Below are 13,470 nucleotides of genomic sequence, written 5' to 3'. Positions count from 1 at the left end.
CAGTTGTCAGATTAACACTAGGATATTTGGGCTAACTGAAACACTAAGACACCATGCTTTATTATTTTGTATTGTTTTGCCTGTTGACACTTTTTATGTCCAAGCCATACCTGACACACCCAGGTTCTGCAGTCCCTGTGTCCTGCGTCGGAACTGCAACACGTGCCAGCATTGGAGGAATTGGAGGTGTAGGCGGCTGCTAGTACAGAGCCGTTCACGTAATGAGTTGGTTGAGTCCCGCTTGCTGATGTATAATTTACATTCCCTATAACAATATGTGATTCAGGTGAGCCCCTTTTAGAGTAGGCAGACAACAGTCTTAAGCGCCTCTTCTATACCCAACCTTTTGGTAAGTCAGAGTGTCCCAGGGACTTAGGTGACATTCCTGCTCCCAAAGGCATTGTCAATTTAAAAAATCCTTTCCTGTGGCGCCTGGCGGGCTCAGTCGGTTAAACGTTCAACTCTTGATCTCAGCTCAGGTCTTGATCTCAGGGGCATGAGTTCAAGCCCCCCACTGGGCTCCACGCTGGGTGTGGTGGAGTCTACTTTAAAAAAAAATCCTTCCCTGCACAAAGAGTGCATGATGTCAAGCTGGAAAGCAGTGGAGAGGGTGTACAAGCTTGGAAGACCTGTGTTCAGGTCATGGCGCACTCTTGCTTTAACAGAAGGGTAGTGTGATCCAGCTTGAGAGGCGGGAAGGTGGCCGTGGGTGAGGCACTGCCCTCACAGACAGGGTGGGGTCTGCAGGAGGCTTTTTTTCCATTCCCGCCACATCAGTAAGAACGACAGAGTCATTCCTTGCCACTGCCAGTGCCCCATGGCTCATCGAGGCCCTGTGGCGGTTCTCTTCCGCACTTGGAGGTAGTCTATTAAAAGGCATTCTTGTGTGATACTTAGTCTTCTGAACAGTTCTGACACTGAACTGCAATGTTTTTATTGTAATTTTTCAGTTAAAACTAAGGGACAGATAAAGAGAAATGAAACCACTCATTTGAAATTTTGCTAGTAAGAGTCACGTAAACCTTCTTTGCCCACTGTGAAATTTGTTTAAAAAGAAAAAAATACCTATCTTCTTTGGTAGTTTTGAGAATCCTTGGCAGGGACTGCTTGCTGAGACAAGTTTATACAAGATTAACAGTTATGTCATTTAAACTGATAATCTTGATTGTTCCTGACAGCTTCATCATGGGTTTAGGCTTTTATGGCATGTCTCTATTCAGAGAAAACTGCAAATCTGTTCAGTAAACTGAACCAGCACCAGCTATAAGGTAACTTTTCTATTAACAGCTTTGAGAGAGCAGCACTTTAACTAATAGGTCTTAATCTTAGCTCTGCATGTTTACAATAATTTTCATAAAATTAAATGCTGGCTAATTTGAAATCCTGTACCATGCTTTTGTTGACAACGATGAAATACTGTGTAAGTAACTGATTTCCCGGGTGGTTATTGCTATATGTTGTTTTCTGGGCTTGAGGAACATTTCCTGAGTACTTGTTGGATATATGAGCTGTTACTCTTCTAAAATGTTTAAATGAAACCTGGTACTTTCGATCATTGTGGGGTAATGCATTTGATTTGTAATTATCACATTTACATCAAGGAAAGCAAAAAGATTGATTATAAAGATGTGAGATTTTCTGGGTTTAATTCTGTTTTCTAGATTTTCCACTGGAGCAGCTCTGGATGAATTTTCTAGAATAATTATTTAAATGCAAGTTTTTTACGTATTCATTTTTGTATGTGCATGTGTGTGTGTACACACACGGACACACCTGCACATACAAACACTCATCCATGTGTATGTGCATGTGTATATAAAAACTAAAGGAAATAAGCATTCCCTGTGAAAGGTAAGATGGGGTATTTTTGTTTGTTTGTTTTGGGGGAGCTTTTTTAAGATCACCTCTAGAAGAGCCTGCTTTCCCTGTTCCCTGCACAGGGTACAGTGCCTAGCTTTGGTCTTCCAGCTACACTTCTAGTGTCTAGTAACTCACTGACGGGTTCATAAAGCCAGGTCAGAATAAGGCAGCAGGTAAAACAGAACTGCTTACTGGTAGGAGATGTAAACACAGGGATCTGGAAGGTTATAGTAGATTTTATAGAACTTAGCTGTACAGACTCTCCACATGGCTCCAAGCCAACACTTTAAATCATTTGCCAGATGAATTTGAGTGGACAGAGCATGAGTTCACATTGAATTTTAGGAGCCCAGCAAGCGTCTTATATTAGAATGGCTAGAACCAAGTAAGAGCACTCAGAAATATGGGAAAACCTCAGCACACGGTGGAAGGGCCAGCCTTTGCCCTGGGAGGGGAAAGGGAGGCCATGGGGGGAGAGTGAAGCCAAATATGGCATGAATAAGGAGTCTTTCCCCACCTGGGGGCTGGCAGCCTTGCAGGTCTGCATCGAGCCTTCGGAGGGCCAAGCAGCATTACCAGCAAGGAGCAAATAATTAGACTTCATATAGACTCTTAAACTGGCCTACTCTATGCTAGCCATTCTTTTGGATGAAGATACAAAGTCTCCATAGGTTTGAACAAGGATCTTAATTTACAGCCATATCTTTAGCCACATTTTATTGCAGCATCAGTAAAATTCCTTAGTCACATATTTTGAGTAACTTGGATTGGATTAAACTCAAGGGATAAAGGTAGAAATAGCTCATATTTGTATTTTGCAAGGTGATCCAATTAGGTTTTGAATCAATTTCCACTGACTTCTAGATGAAGAAATTCCCAAACATTGTGGGTAAAATAAATACTGAGGGAAGATCATTTTTATTAAACACTCCAGAACTAACATAGTTCCCTTCAAGGGCATGTGGTCCCCTCCAAATTTGGTCACCCTGGAAGACCCTATGCTTCGCTGTGCTGACGTTTGCCCAAAACATTTTTAGGATTCCTCTTTTGAATCTGTGTTTCATTTTTTAATCTCCACAATTGCATCAAGTATTTATATTTTAAGGGATAGATGTTTTGGGAAACATAAAAGTTGTTGGAAACCAAGTGTCACGCTGGGTTAATCCATTTTGGTTCACAAACAACATGCAGCAGTAAATTAATAATACTGGTTTTCTTGTGTGGCTCATACCAACTGTCTCTGAGGACAGTTCTTGGAGAGCCCTAAGTGTTTTGAGCAGTGACAATCCTCAGGGCCCCAGGCATGGAATACTGGAGATAGTAGGAGACAGGACCTAGGTTCTTGGTGCTGGTTTTCTGCTGACTCTGTGGCCTTGGCTTTGTCCCCCAGCTCTTATGGCCCTTGGTTTTCTCATCTGGTATTAGACTAGATAATCTGCAGCTGGTTTCCAGCACCGAAGGTCTTAGGTATGTAAGTGCTGGCCTGTGTGCATTGTATTATGGTTAAATTCCATATTCCTTAGAGAACTAAATGTGGGTGTGTTGCTTTTGCCTGTCTGCGTTAGTTTATACTGGGGATCTGTTTATGAAGTTGCCACTGAGCTAAGAAGAAAATGGTGCCAAGAGGGAGAGAAATCTTTTCTGGATCTCCTATTCAACTTTTACTAAATTTTCAATAAAGGGTTGGCTCCTGGAGATCTGGGACCTGGAGGCCACATAGTGTAACCAGTAACAGTTCCTAGGCAAGGCTCCCAAATGTGTCGGGCTCAACACTAACGGGTGTTGCCTTTCTTTCTTACAGGCATCCAGGCTGGAGAAGCAGAACAGCACGCCTGAAAGTGACTACGACAACACCCCCAATGACACGGACCCAGACGACACGGGGTACACCTGCAGGACTGCCCTGGGGCGGGCTCTCGAACCCGAGACCTAGCAGCCGTGCTCAGGAGACGCACTTTATCCCCCGCGTGCCTCCTCTCTATTTTCAGACCCATGAGCTCGTAAAACATGGAAGCCTAAGTTCATAGTTCAACCTCTTATCCTATTATTACCCCAGGGGCCTGGTTTTCTTTTACCAGCCTATTATACACGTCTCTGAGTGGCTGTAATGTGCTTAAAATCAGTACTCTTAAGTCAGCGTGAGGTCACATTCTACATTTGCAGCCCAAGGGTTGAGCTTTCTTAAGGATGGCTTTGTAACAACACACCCTCGCTGTTCCACTTGTTTCCTCCCTTTCCCTGTCTTTACCCTTTCTCTGAGAGTCATAACTTCCAGCCCCGTGGTAGCAGCTGCCATGTGAGCTATGGCTGCCTGTTGAGGAAACAGCCTCACCGTGAGTCTCCTGCCAGACAGGATAAAGGAAACCACAAAAGCAGCCAGCTCATGCATTCAGCAAATGCACATGCACTGGCTCCTAGAACCAGAGAAGCAGCTAATAAGCACCTGTCACATTTAGCCACTTCTTTGATGGTCACAGGTCAAGCAGAAAGGGAAGGCAGAGGAGTATGGTGTGGCAAGGCGATGGCTCAGTACCGGATACAGCGGAACCCCACACAGCCCCAAGCCCCATCCTCCCCAGCACGGAAGACGTCATCAGGAAAACTGAGCAGATCACCAAAAACATACAGGAGCTCTTAAGAGCAGCTCAAGAAAATAAACATGACAGGTAAGGGGGTTGGAAAATTCTGCCTGGAAAAGTGTACCTGCTCTGGAAGAGATGCTGCTCCATTATGAACAGGGATTTTTTTTTTTTTTCAGTATGCTGATCTTTTTAAGGTTTTTTGAAAATTTCAGGTTGGCATAACAGGCTTAAGAACAAACTTGTAAATTTCGGTGTTTTTTTGTTTTTTACATGCTATTTTCCATTTTCTGTGTTCTTACGAAGTCCTCTGGAAACAGATGCCTCTAGAAATAGAACTGCTGCCTATTTAGGGTTAGTGATATTGCTGGTGCCGATGGCGAGAGGAAAGAAAGAAGCTACCTTAGACCTTGCACTTGATTGTTCCAGCCCCTGTGCTCCCTGTGGTCTCCCTAGCTAGAGCAGAGTTGTCTGACTTAAAAGGTATCCTGATATGAACTTATTTCTTAGGTCTCCTTTTCATGCATGTATGTGTGTATACGTGCGCAGCATGTGTGACCATCTAGGAAACAAAGCGTTTACAAATAAAAGTGAATCTAATTGACACCCAAATAATTCTGTGCTCCTGAAATAACAGTCATCTTACTCTGAGCAGAACCACATCCTGCAGAGTTTTTTTTTTTTTTTTTTTTTAAGATTTTATTTATTTATTTGTCAGCGAGAGAGTGAGCACAAGCAGGGGGGAGAGGCAGAGGCAGGCTTCCCGCGGAGCCTGGAGCCCGATGTGGGACTCGATCCCAGGACCCTGGGATCATGACCTGAGCCGAAGGCAGACGCTTAACCACTGAGCCCCCCAGGTGCCTGCAGAGTTATTTCTTACGGTGAAGAAGGGACTGGCTCTTGTTTCAGCTCATTCTTTTGTTCCCTGAGCATGAATTCTCTGAGAACTTCTGGTGAGTTGTTAACTGCTCTGGGTGACATCCGAGTTTCACGTGGCCAGCCGAGTCTAGACACACTCGTGGAATGTGTAACATCCTCCCACTGAGTTACGAAAGCAGCAGAGGCAGTCACAAGCCCCGAGCAATCTCACTGTTTTCCGTGGGTCAGCAGAGTGTGGCGCCCCGGCGAAGAGCTCCGTTGCGGGCAGTGTGCCCACAGAGGTTGTTCCAGGAACACTGTACTGCTCCTACTTGGTCCTCCCTGTTCGCTTATGCCGCATAAAGATGCCCAGTCATCTTTTGCCTTCTCTGTGTTCCCGGCACTGCCAGGCTAGGCTCCTCTCTCCTCCTTCCCTTTTTCTACAACTCCCGACTTCCCCCAGGGTCACTACTTCCACTCAGCGGGAGAGGAGTGGACAGTGGTGAGGGATGAGAGTTCGGTTTCCCAGGTGGACTGCTGGAGGATCCTCGGAGGAAAAGAGGAAGGCCATTGCTCAGCCTCCTTCCATGAGAATTACAGGGCTGTTCATCCCCCTCCTTCCAGGCAGCCTCTCTGTCACACACCCCCATGCCTCACGAGCTGCAGGTGCTCAGTCCCTCTGCTCGGCGCCACGGCCTTGGCAGCAAGCAACTTCAGGAGCTCCCTGCATAAAGCAGGGTGTGTTACAGCGCTCCAAAGGGCAGTCTTTTACGGGCTCCCGACACCGAGGTGGCCTCCCTCCCCAGGGCTCTCCCACCGGTCAACAACAGGCTGCGCTTTTCATTTACTCCAGTTCTGAAGTGCCATGCTTGTATTTCAAACAAAAAAAAGATGTTTACATTCTACTGTTCTCTTTGGTAGTTGTCAAAAATAGAAATACCTGCCTGGAGGCCGTTTTTGGCCTCAGAGATCACAATAAGGTGCTTGTTTTTCTTTTTTTTTTTAAAGATGTACAAACCCATTCAAAAGCGTTACAATCTGATTTTTTTAAGACCATGAGAGAATGATGCAGAGTTTAATCATTAGTTTACTCTTTCAGTTTAAATTGGAATTGATCTAGAGAATTTATGTTTTATGAATTGTTCAGTGTTCTAAAATCTCTGGTTACTTACATGTACAAGACACTTTATAATTTTGCAGTGTAGTGATTAAACCCGTGCCTTCTCCTCTTATTCATCTGTCACTTATGCTCATCCTAAGTAGACCAGCAGCCTACGCAGACACATTCAGGCTTTGCCCTGGTGCCTTGAGCCAGGCAAGCTGCCCACAGCCCCTGACCTTGCCTCAGCCTGGTTCCTCCCCTGGGCCTCCAGCCCCACTCCCTGCCTGTCTCTGTCTCTCTCTCATACATGCACACATGCACGCACAATCACACAACTCAGGAGTACTACATATTATGCACAGAAGCCTTTTTTGAGGAAAGATAACAGCTTGAAGTTGTGAACATGAACTCTCCCCGAGCGAGGAGAAGGATGACTTTCTCATTAATCTGCATGTGCTTTCTTTTGTGGCTCATTGGGGACTTCCTAAAGTATTTTGTACTGAGTGAGTTTTTGGGAGGTGTCCTTAGGAAAATTGTCTTCTGTGTAGCAGGGGGAAGGTTGAATTATATTTCTGGGTCAAAATGAAAACTGTAAGCAGAAAACTCTCAGGTGTGATTCTCTGTTAACGTGTAATTAATGGACATATTGGTTCAAGTAAGATTGGTGCCTGAGACAGTGGTTGCCATAGACACAGCCTTTTTCCCTGAGTGTGTGACCAAATGGGTTGTTGCCCCTTCCTTCATACACAAGTGAAGTGACTCCCTCTGCCTTGGCTTTTTTGTTACCATGTGGAATATGGTTTTAATTGCTCACAAAGGTAAATGTCAGGATTGCCCATTTGAAGGTATTTTGGGATAATATAAAAACCACTTTCTTAAGATACAATGATTTAATTAAAATGTAGCCAGTCTTAATTAAAATAGTTTTGAGACTAGATTTCTTACAAAGATGAAATACAGGGTTGCTTGTTATGACAGTGTTTAAGCAGAAGCCAACTTTATGACTTAAAAAATGGAGAAAGAATTTTACTTGAGGGCTTTAAGTGCAAAGCTGGATGCCGAACAAGATTTCATTCCCTGTCTTGGAAGGGAAAGTTTAAAACACAGCCACATGGGTGCTTGTGGAAGGCCACACCTGTGTATTCACACCATATTTCCTACCATGCCACAAACAGGCTGCTAGCAAGCTTTTCTCATATCCCATTTCCCCCCTGGGCTCTGTGGGTCAGTGTCCTAAAACCAGAACCCAAGGCCAGGTGGCAGCATGCTTGCTAAGAACTGTTGCTCAGTCCCATCTTCAGTGTGTCTCTGTCTCTTGACCTCGTAACACATACTACTCAGGGCGGAAGCCTAAGATTTTGAAGGTGCAGAGAACCAGCCCCATATGCTGCACATCACAGTGCCAAGAATAAGAAGCCTGAGTGAAGCCCAAGTCTCAGTTCCTGCAGTTTTCCTCACCTAAGAAGTCAGTCACCAGTCACGAATGGAAAGAGGCCTGCTCTAAAGAAAGGCGTGAATCTATTGTGTCTCTGATAGCAGGAGAGGCCTGTGGTGTGGCATTGAGGGGCCCAGGCTCGGGGGCTGGACAGTTGGGGTTGTGCCCGGCTCTCTCTCTCACCAGCTGCAGGACCTTGGACACATTCTCTGCTTCTCCAGGCCTCAGTTTCCCCTTTTGAAAAATGGGAACAAAGCTCTCCGTCAGTGCTCCTGAAGCCCAGCTCTCGACTGTCATTTAGGGGGCCCTTAGGATGCCAGGTGACCTGGAGGAAAGGACGAGGACAGGCAGAGCCATGCACTTTGTCTTCTTAGGGCTCATTAAGCAAGCATAGAAAGTGCTGGCTGTACTCCTAGCCTTTTATTACAAGCAGAGTCATGGCAGCTTCATGAGAAAGTGCGTAAATGATCAAGTACAAGAGGGGACCTCAGTGTTTTCTCTTTACCCAAAGTAAAGCTTTTTGATTCCCCAGCAGTTGAGATGCATTTGGATAGAAGGAATTGAGAGATGTCTGTCGGTTTTAACCAACATGTGGGTGTCGAGATAGAGGCTCCGGTTCTAATTTTAAGGACTTTTTTTCAGTCCTGTGTTTTTTGTTTTTGTTTTTTTAAAGATTTTATTTATTTATTTGACAGAGACATAGCGAGAGCAGGAACACAAGCAGGGGGAGTGGGAGAGGGAGAAGCAGGCTTCCCGCAGAGCAGGGAGCCCGATGTGGGACTCGATCCCAGGACCCTGGGATCATGACCTGAGCCGAAGGCAGACGCTTAATGACTGAGCCACCCAGGCGCCCCAGTCCTGTGTTTTTAAGTTCTGTGGCCTCTGTGTGGAAATCCTTGCTTCTCTCTCAAGAAATGAGAAAGATGAAGCACATGAGAACCAAATGACCCACTGGAAGAGGTATGAGTGTTGTCATAGACTGGCTGGCTGGCTGGCTGGCTGTGGCTTCCCCTGGCTAGTCCACGTTCCATACCTGGAGACTGTTTGTAGCAGATTGAATGAACTTTCAGGAAAGGATGGGGACCCTGCTTCTGTTGGCGTGGCATCCGCAGTGGGCTGGCGGCAGCCTCAGCCCCTTCCCTGGGGGAATATAAATGGAGCGCCTTCTGGCCCCTGAGTACTCTCCATCTCTGCAGTACTTTTGCTGTCCTTGAATAACCTCTTCAATATTCTTGCAGCTATATCCCCTGCTCAGAGAGGATACACGTAGCTGTTACTGAAATGGCAGCGTTATTCCCCAAAGTAAGTCGCTTCCTACTTACTTGGTACAGATCCTTTTAAATGAACTGAAAGAAATTTTTTCAGGACCCTTGATATTATATTAACCTTTTTTTAGCACAGGTTTTAAATATGCAGTCAAAGAGGACACGGAAATCACTTTGTCCTACATGAATATCGGTGGGGTTTTTTTGTTGTTTTTTAAAGATTTATTTATTCGAGAGAGAGAGTGCATACGCATGTCCGTGAGAGTGGGGGAGGAGGGGCAAAGGGAGAGAATCTCAAGCAGACTCCCCACTGAGTGAGGAGCCTGACTCGAGGCTCCATCCCAGGACCCATCAGATCATGACCTGAGCTGAAACCAAAAGTCAGATGCCTAACCGACTGAACCATCCAGGCACCCCTGTGAATATTGGTTTTAATAAGGCAAGAATGTTTGAGCCCAGTGCTAAAAGGCAAAGCATTAATAGAATAAAATTGTATCTGGAATATTTCACCCGAGTGGGTTACTACTGTTTTTCAAAAACTACCTCAGAATAGGATATCCTACTAAAATGACACTGCGTACACTTTGACCTTTGACCGAGCACTCTCACGATGTGGGCCACACAGCTTGCCGTGTCCCGAGCACCCCCACTGAGAAAGGGCACGATGAAACTGCCGTGCACTGTGGAACAGCTTGAGCTGTCCTCACAAGAACGGTTGTCCCTGCTCTTGGGTGTCCACTGCACAGCTCACGCAGACAACTGTGTTCTTCTGTTCAGAAACCCAAGTCTGACACGGTGAGGACTTCCCTGCGCTTGCTGACATCCAGTGCCTACCGACTCCAGTCAGAGTGCAAGAAGACCCTCCCCGGGGACCCCGGCCCGCCCACAGACATCCAGCTGGTCACGCAGCAGGTCATCCAGTGTGCGTACGACATTGCCAAGGCCGCCAAGCAGCTGGTCACCATCACCACCAAAGAGAACAACAACTGAACAGCTCAGTGCCGGCCCTTGCATTTTCTAGGCTTTTTAAAGTCCACTTTCAAATTGAGATGTGGAATTCTGCCACTTTTTACAGAAACAAACATTTAATGAAAGTTTAAAACTTTTTTTAAAAAACTCAGTATTATTTTTGCATGTTTTCTAACAAATTTTCGACTATTAATTTAACCCACTTGCCTTATTTTGTGCCTGTTTGCCAGTTTCCTCTCTGATGTTCTGTTGTGCTGTTGAGTTGATGGTCATAGTCATCCAGATGCATAGTTTGTTTCAAGTTTGTTAGAACTTTTCCATCCCTTTGAAACTGCCCGTTTAGGGTTAAAATTATAAATGAGATTTTTAGTGAAACATTTTCTGGAGAGTTGGGTTTAAAAAAAAAAAAATCCACCTCATCTGTTCCCTAGCAAGCATTGTGCAATAAGCGTATTTTCCAGCCCTAGTGCAAAAATCTCTAAAGTTTGGGGTGTCTCCAAACATGGATGGATGTAGAGAAAGGACTTTGCCCCTCTCTAAAAGTAGTATAACTATCTCTCTTGGAAGGAAACAATGAACTGCTTCATTGCTTTTAACTGTTTTATCTTGTTAGGTGTTCTTTTATTTGATGTTTCGGTCTGGATCCTCTGTGTCTTTTACCATCATCCTGAGGTCTCCATGGTGCCAGATAAGCACTCATCCCCCACGTCACATGTCATTTGGCCCTGTCCAGGTAGGAGCGTGGCCACGTTATCACACATGGCTCAGTGCTCCACCTTCCTGTGGAAACCAGATGTGTCATTCCAAATGTGTGGCAAAAAGGAGTCAGATCCCACAAGCCCTAACTAATTCTGTGCCACCCCATTCAGGTATCACTGCCATAAACCGTGGGAAGAGAAATCACCTACTCCCTGACATAATGTATCTCTCTCCCAGAACTCGGTTTCTCTAACCATTTAAAGCTTCCTCACACGGCCTGTTTGGCACATCTCATCACCTTTAAGGACTTCTTATAAGGTAAGGCTTATACAGTCATCTGAGTATGATTTCTCCTCCATTACCTCGCTGGTACTTTAAAATTAGAGCTCATCTTTCACGAATTCCTCAGCGAGTACTCTAGCTGACTGCCAGCTATCCCGAAACTACAAAAGTACAGGTTTAAGTTCTGGAACATACTGACATTGGTTTTTAAACTACTAAAAAGACCTTTTTTGCTCTGAATGCTAAAGCCTATCCCTGTCCCTGCTTCTTGCGCAGTTTTGTGGACCGGAGGGGCCAGGCAGCACCGATGGAGATGAATGAAGTGGGCCAGGTACAGAGCAGGGCCAGAGGACCGTGGGGGAGAAGTGGCACACCCAGTAGGGACAGCAGCTCCCCAGTTCCACCCAGGCTGCCTTGTGGAAAAGAGGGCCTGGGGTTGGCCGAACTTTGTTGTTGTTTTTTTTAAGAGACACCAGAAATATGGATATTTTTTGTGCCATTTCTCTGTTTATAAACGGCGACAAAACATTGTCACAGCACGTGTGTGGGTGAGCTATGGCCTCCAGGCTGCAGCCCACAGTCTCTGCCCGGGGCTCCTGTCAGCCACAGTAGGAAGGCCACACCTGCTTTACTTCTGAGCCTTACCTATACCCTGGCCAGGCCTACCCTGTGTCAAGTTGCTCTTAGTCCTCATCTTACCCGTATATTCTGTCCCATAGTGCTCATTCATACACGTGACGAAGTCAAAGTAATCACAGTTGCCTAGATATGTGCTAAATAAGCCTGTATTTTCACAGAACTGTTTGACTCACAAACATCTTTATAGCTTGACCGGATGCTGTTGTGAAGGAAGCACCATGATGGTGTTTGGTTTACTAAGTCCTGGTGTGTGGATGCTTTTGCCGGATTTTGCTACACTGACTAGCGTGGGGAAAGGGTCCACATCTCCAAAAGACTCATCCACTTGTCTGCATAATCCTAAGTGCCATGTTCCTGTTGGATGCTGAGGGGATGCCTTCTACCTTAAGTTCAAGCACCATCTGATAACTTTGCATGCTGCACATACTTAGCTGTCTCTCCTTCTCTTTCTTGCAAACACCTGCCCTCGTGTTGGGCCCATGCGGGGGCCTCAGGAAAGGCCCAGTGGCCGTCTTGAGTTGGTGCCTCGGCCTCCCAGGGAGGACAGGCTTCTAAATGAATCGTCTGCGGGGGGTGCAGCAGCGTCCTCTCTGGAACAGTCAAGGACAAGTGATGGAGGACCTTGTCTCTGTGCCCCTAGAGAAAGTCAAGGAGTGTGGGGACCAGAGAGCACTTCCAACTGTAAGAGCACCGCAGGCGTTTGCTCTGAGAACCCACAGTGCCAACACTCCAGAGAGAAGTTCTGGATGGAGTGGGATGCCTCCCTCTGCTGCCCTGCATATTTCCTCCACCTTTTCTGAGACCCGGCCCCGTTGGCAAGCGGCACCTTGTCTGGACGGCCGTTCACCACCTTTTGCACATGTGTTCCATAGCCTTGCACTAATGCCCACGTTCTCTAAAGTCATTTTTTACTCTTAGTTCTCCAATCTCCCCCCATCCCCGCGCCACAAGCTGATAAGACGGAGGTGCACTTTATGAAACTGACACTTGCCGAAGGAGACTGCTCCGCCCCGAAGCTCCTTTAGCTGAAGTCCTCCTCTGCCTCGGAACGCAAATAGTTCTTATTTGCCAAAGAACAGGGAATCGGGCCCAAAGATCAAATACGGCATTTCATACAATTGGAACCACAGATGCACACCTTGGGAGCTGTTCTCCCATTCCTCCAATGATTGAAGCTGCAGAACCAAGAGCAAGACGAGCATGTGTTTGTCCACAGCGGCTGTGAGCTCTCCAATCCTAGATTGTTCCTTCTCTCCCTGTCCCTGTGAAAGGCACCCTTGTTTTTATGAAAGAAGATGCTGCATAGGAAAAACGAAATGCCTTTCGTTCAAATGTGTTCTATCCATGTCACCCGTTAATCTGTACTTTTTGTGTCTCTTGTACATTCTACCCCTGTAATTACTGTACAACCCTGTAAGCATTGTAAAATTGTTTTGGAATTTGTGCCTGCTAGTTATGCAATAAACAGACTCTATAGTGTCTTTGTGGTAATTCTGTTTCCTGGCAATTAGGTGATGTTACCAGATTCTCTGTCAAAGTTTCAAGAACGTTCTCCTCCCGTAAGGTAATCTTTAATGAGACAGTAGTGAATGTAGTGAATGTCTCCACCCTGGCGTCTCTTGTCCGTTTACAGGAATGATGACCTTTTTCCTCCTGCTTATTAGCAGGTAGCTCTTTCAAAAGAAATTACACATCACTCCACTCCATTCTCCATTCCACTGATCTTACGATGTGTTCACTCCTAAAGTTTAATTTTTCAAATTCAGCGACAGCCAGCCAGGC

At 45.8% G+C, this 13,470-nt stretch overlaps 1 protein-coding gene across 8 annotated transcripts in view; it reads left to right on the top strand.

Annotated features, from left to right (window-relative positions):
- The window catches only part of GIT2 (GIT ArfGAP 2), a 49,283-nt gene extending 36,112 nt beyond the window's left edge, over positions 1 to 13,171 (top strand). For all 8 annotated transcript variants that reach the window (XM_044921261.1, XM_044921262.1, XM_044921265.1 and 5 more), the window contains 4 exons: positions 3,662 to 3,744; positions 4,338 to 4,526; positions 9,073 to 9,136; positions 9,877 to 13,171. In XM_044921261.1, coding sequence (XP_044777196.1) covers positions 3,662 to 3,744; positions 4,338 to 4,526; positions 9,073 to 9,136; positions 9,877 to 10,089 — 549 coding nt within the window. In that variant the 3' untranslated portion in view covers positions 10,090 to 13,171. The remainder of the gene's footprint in view (positions 1 to 3,661; positions 3,745 to 4,337; positions 4,527 to 9,072; positions 9,137 to 9,876) is intronic.
- Positions 13,172 to 13,470: the final 299 nt, after the last annotated feature.

Source organism: Neomonachus schauinslandi, chromosome 14, assembly GCF_002201575.2.
Source record: "Neomonachus schauinslandi chromosome 14, ASM220157v2, whole genome shotgun sequence".
Classification (NCBI taxonomy): Eukaryota; Metazoa; Chordata; class Mammalia; order Carnivora; family Phocidae; genus Neomonachus; species Neomonachus schauinslandi.
Note: the sequence above shows the minus strand (reverse complement) of the source record. Positions and strands in the feature narration are given on the sequence as shown.